A 5,666-nucleotide genomic window follows, 5' to 3' on the forward strand; every position below is an offset into this window, starting at 1 on the left:
TAAAAAAAAAAATTGCAATACCATTAAAAAATATTTTTATAATCACTAAAAAAAAAAAACGGATCCATCCTCGGACTCATCCTCGAGACAACAAACGAAGTTAAGAGACAAATGGTGCATTTAAGTTTATTCCGTATTTAACAGAGTGCGGCTGAATGTTGTCATGTTCACAAGAAGTTTGATTGGGCAAAAGATTAGAACAAAATTCTGAACACGTCGATGGTCATGAGTTGATTTGTTCACCTGCATGCATATTCCCACTCCCACCTACTACCGGAATTATTAAAGCGTACGCTCAATATTCAAAGAAAACGAAATGGGCATCGACTACTATTGGTTTAGTTTGCGTTTTTGTTTTCGAATTTCAAGGAAGAAGTTCATGGAAACTAACAGAAACACCAATCACCAACACATAAACGTTTTCAGAAACAAGAAAAAGTCACCATAATCAATATTTTATTAATTTACTAATGAATGTGATCTGTGATCATAAGTAAAACTCAATGACAAAAACAACATAAAGTGCAATTTCAACAAAATCATCTATACCGGAAAAAGAAATCAATTAAGAAATATCCTAGCTAGAGGGTCATCTACAAATGACCAAAACCAAAGAAAAACATTAAGTATGGTAATGTCATACGAAACTGAAATCAAAGCCCCGATCAAAGATGTACAAGACCATCAATCAGAGGTCATAACTGCACTTGGTAGTCTCAAAGCTACTTGCTGACGATCCATTAGAACTCAAAGGAACCTTCAAGTCGCAGTTGATCTTGGGCTTGAAGTGCCCAAACTTGATCCAACCCACCTTGACCCTAATTCTAAGTCTCAGCTTCAAATCAATACTATAGATCCCATTACTCTTCTCTGAGTTGAACTTGGATAACTCACTTGTCCCCAGCGACACCAATTGCTGTCCAACAAACACCGGGCTCAAGACGGTCGTGTTCTTGTGTCCTTGGTAAAATCGAGTCAAAGACTCTGAATCAAATCTCTGATCTTCATAGTAAGCATTGGCCTGGATGGTGTCGTAATATATGCCAATCCTCTTGTTGGGATTTCTGACGGTGACGTTCAGGGCCAGATTGTATTGCAGCATGTTGTTGGTGGTGCTCAAATTGAACTGCGTCAGAGCGGCGTCGGTGACGTGGAACTTGAGGTTGTTGGGGCGGAGGATGAGCCAGATGACGAGGGCGGCGAGGCCAATCATGACGATGACAGCGAAGACGATTTTGAAAATGAGGCTCAAAATGCAGTTGCAGAGGCAGCCGAAAAGGCAGCCACAGCATCCGCAGCCACCACTGCCGCGGCCGGGGCGGTGGTAGTCTTTGCGTCGAGGTGGGATTGAGGGGCCGTAATAGGCACCGTTCAGGTGAGTCTGACTTTCTGCCATGGCTGATCAGAGGTGAGAAACAGAGCAAAAACACAAATATTTGATATAGAATGAGGAGGCCGGGGGTTTAAATTATATAGCCATGTATAGTAAGCCACGGTGTGTGAAGCAGGTCTTAGATCGACGCGTTTGCTTTGTAGGAAACTCCATCGAATTTGCGCGTCTTCCGTGTGAATCAATAGCTTCCAATTCCAAAGCCTTTGAACTACGCATGGTTTCATACGCCACGCATCGAGTATGTCGTGTACACAATTCAGATACTTTACATGTTAGTCTTGTACAAGTTTAAAATATAGAAAGTCTGTACAGACATTTTATAAAAAAAAAAACTGGATTTTATTAAAAATAGTAGATTTTTTTTTTTTTTTTTGACTTTTTCATGGTAAGATCTACTTCTTATAAAGAAATTGTGTGAGTTTTTTCTATTTGGAATTTATACAAATTATCACTCACACTATCATTACTCATGCTATATATAAGTATGAGTTTAAAAACTGTTTGAAATAAATAAGACCTATAAAAAAAAAGTTTTTCTTTAATAGATCTCGATTTTTTTTCCAAAACATTTATCTAGCACATGCACAAATTACTTTATTTTGAATTAATGTGAGAATGACAGGACTTTTTTAATAGACTAATGAGATTCTCAAATATATTATTATTTTGTATAATACATTAAAATTAATGGATAACTGAAACTGGACCCAATTCTTTTAAATTAATAATTATGGGATATTCTTATTAGTTCACGAAGAACTAGCTTGGATCCAGCTTCAGTTATCCATTAAATTTGTGTCAAATATCCCATAATTATTATAAATACAAAATAAGGAGTGTTGATTTGTGGTGCTAGCTCCATGTCTGTACACAAAGCAAATGCATGCCTGTGATTAACGGCCAAAACGAAAGGCCATGCACACCATTTCTAATATTGAGATTGTATTAAGATTTGAACTTTGAACATTTAAAATTGACACAACTTTATTGGACAAACAAGTCATTCCATCAATATCAGCACGTATACATTGTATTTCAACCTTTATCCTAGTTTGTTATATAATTAAACTTCTTGCATAATCATCAAATATGAGTGTTAACGTCGTGTTTTGCACACTTTGACTAAGTTTTGACAACTCAAATTTTTGAAAATGGGTCTTGCATAACGTAGAAAATACTGCGACTTTGAGAAGACGGCCTTGGGGTTGGAGAACCTTCAATGCCAAAATTAGTAAATATTTTTAGAGTGTAGTTAATAAGTAAGAAAGTCTAGATATCAAATATTTATTATTTATACCGCATCTCGGAGGATATATATAGTCTTTTTTCATAAAGTTCATACTTCTCTTTTTGTGCTTGTTGTCAAACTTTCTTTAATGCAGTGTGGCTCTGCACTAATTTCATAAATGTGACGTGTAAATTAGCAGCATTATTAATGCGGAGGGGTTCCGTAACCCCTGCTCTAACTTATATGAGTCATAAATGACCTAATATCAATAAATCAAGAATCTTCCATATTTTTCGTGCGTTCTGTGCATATTCCATTCTCTAAAGCGGTCGCAATATGTCAGATTAATCTCTCTTGGCGATTGTACAGTATCACTCCCTCGCTGACGTTCTATTTCTTGCTTGGACAGGGAATCCCTTGGGGCCGAGTTTCTTGGGCCGAGGCCCACCTGGCGCCGTACAATCGACAAGGACTTTTTTTAAAAGTAAACAATACAAGCTGTTGCTCAAAAGTCGGTTGTTAAATCACTCCTTATAACTATAAAAAAAATATTAATAATAACAAATATTTTTTTTTTCTTTTTTTGAAAAGAACAAATACTTTTTTATACTGGTTGCCGTTGGTGTTGCACTCTTTTTGGTGTTTGGTGCGGCTTACAAATAAATTATTATTTAGTTAAAACTGATAAAATAGTAAAGCGATTAATTAATCTAATAATTTAATCAATATAAAATGTGTAATTTCCAGATACACAAGTGACTTGAGAAACTTAAAAAAAAAAATCTTCTTTTTTGGTATAAAGTCATTCACGTGAAAATATAACAAGAGAGAGAGAGAGTATGAAACTCTGGACTTTGGGGGATGGTCACACAAATACTGTTTGGAAATTCCAATTATTTTATTCGGGTGAATATCACAGGCTATCCTCTTTCCTCGGCATAACGTAGCACACGTTCATATCGTGGTACTTATGCACATGACATGACGCCTGTGCCCAATGGCAATCAGTTTGGTTGGGTATATCTACCTTTCAATCCTATCTTCGCGGCATAAAATTATTAAGAACAAAATGAAAGCAAGAAAGCTTGAATCAATGACCTATTAATCCACAAAACACCAAATCCAATATCCCATCTTAACAATCACAAAAACTCGATGGCTTATTTATGTACGAAATTAAAAGAAAAACAATGGAAAATCAAATCTACAATATCATCGAAACAAGCTATTATTATAACCAACTGCTAGCTAGATAAGAAGGCTTGGAAAAAACAAAACAATGAAAGAATGGGGAAAAGATGAAATAACTGACGCCTCGCGCGATCAAAGAAACAAGATCTGCTGCAAACACGATCAGAGATCGAAGTCGCATTTCGTCGTCTCAAAAGCAGCCGCTGATAATGTCCCATTAGACTTGAGAGGAACCTTCAAGCCACACTTGATCTTGGGCTTGAAGTGCCCAATCTTGATCCAACCCAGCTTGGCTCTAATCCGAAGATTTAGCCTTAAAGAGATACCGAAAGTCCCATCAGTATTTTCCGAATCGAACTTGGAGACCTCGCCGCTGCCGAGCGTAAGCAATTGCTGGCCTTCAAACACTGGGCTGAGAACGGTCGTATTCTTGTGTCCCTGGTAAAACGGCGTCAAAGTCTCGGTGTCAAAGCGCTGGCCTTGGTAGTAGGCGTTGGCCTCAATGCGGTCGTAATAAATACCGATCCTCTTGTTGGGGTTCCTGACGGAGACGTTGAGGGCCAGGTTGTAGTGAAGGTTGTTGTCGCCGGTGGTGAAACTGAACTGGGTGAGAGAGGCGTCGGTCACGTGGAACTTGACCTCGTTGGGGCGGAAGATGAGCCAGAAGATGAACCCAGCGAGGGCGACGATGATGAGCAACGTGAACAAGATCTGGAAAATAAGGCTGAGAAGGCAACTGAATAGGCACCCGCAGAGGCAGCTGCAACAGCCGCACCCAGTTTTTGATCCCATGGCGTAACGGATGAGAGAAAAAAGAAAGCTGCTTGCGATGAAAAAAAGAAGCAAATTAAAGAAAGGTGGAATATCTTAATATGGCTAATGTAGAAAGGTAGATACGGCATTTATATAGATGGGGTTTTCAAAAGCCGCGTTGGCGGTTGCGTTACAATTTCAGAAAGAAAAGGATTGCGAGAGGACCGCGTGAGACTTAAAAGAGCGTGAGAAGTAGAGCGTCGGTAAATGAGGTGGCTGGTTTCCTGGTAACTTCGAAATGAATTTGTGTAAATTTTAAATAGATAAATTTTATATAAATTATTATAAAAAAATAAATTTTAATTTTAAAATATAAAAAAAAAATATTAATAAAATTCATTTTTTTATAAAAGAATTATATAAAATTTATTTATTTAAAATTTGTATTGACTCGTGATTCGGTCACCTAACTCAAGGAGAAGTGACGGGTACTTACTTCAACAAGAAGTCGCATTTCAGATTGATGGAGTGGAAGACTATCTCATTCTAACGCGTGTGAGTGTAGTCATGTCATGCTTCCAAAATAACAAAACAAACGAGTAGTCATTCACATCATACGACAGTTATAATTACTGTTGTATAACTATAATAAAAAAAGAAAAGAAAATGCTGAATGCTGGGGTAACGGCCGTGTAACTGTATCTACGTGACTTAATGAAACACTTCGTTTTATTTTTATGAATCTCCCGAAGACGCTTCGCCTTCGTCTCTATCTACCATTCATTCTAGAAAAATTTTAAACATAGGTCCCACACTCATTACACCCACTAAAAAATATGTGATTTTATTTTTTTATCCTCATATCTCATATTGAATTCAATATGAGATATGAGGATAAAAAAGTAAAATCACATGTTTTTAAATGAGTATGCAGAGTGTGATGCTTCTACGTAGCACTCTATTTTTATCATCGCAAGATTCTCTGAGGGCAAGTTTGGAGCATAAAATAAAATATAAAATTTTCATCTCATCTCATCTCATCATTACATATTTTTCAAATTTACATACAAAATATAATAAATAATTCAATTTTTTCAAATC

The 5,666-nt window shown here is 36.8% G+C and overlaps 2 protein-coding genes across 2 annotated transcripts; both read right to left on the reverse strand.

Moving 5' to 3' along the window:
- Window positions 1-424: 424 nt before the first annotated feature.
- LOC109020957 (NDR1/HIN1-like protein 3) lies at window positions 425-1,649 on the reverse strand. Its single transcript, XM_019003491.2, has one exon. The coding sequence runs from the start codon at window positions 1,394-1,396 to the stop codon at window positions 689-691; it is 708 nt and encodes a 235-aa protein (XP_018859036.1). The 5' UTR covers window positions 1,397-1,649; the 3' UTR covers window positions 425-688.
- Window positions 1,650-3,703: 2,054 nt separating this feature from the next.
- On the reverse strand, window positions 3,704-4,761 carry LOC109020955 (NDR1/HIN1-like protein 10). The gene has a single exon (XM_019003489.2). It carries the CDS (start codon window positions 4,602-4,604, stop codon window positions 3,975-3,977), a length of 630 nt encoding a protein of 209 aa, XP_018859034.1. The 5' UTR covers window positions 4,605-4,761; the 3' UTR covers window positions 3,704-3,974.
- Window positions 4,762-5,666: the final 905 nt, after the last annotated feature.

The sequence above is a fragment of the Juglans regia genome, chromosome 3 (assembly GCF_001411555.2).
Source record: "Juglans regia cultivar Chandler chromosome 3, Walnut 2.0, whole genome shotgun sequence".
In the NCBI taxonomy this organism is placed as follows: domain Eukaryota; kingdom Viridiplantae; phylum Streptophyta; class Magnoliopsida; order Fagales; family Juglandaceae; genus Juglans; species Juglans regia.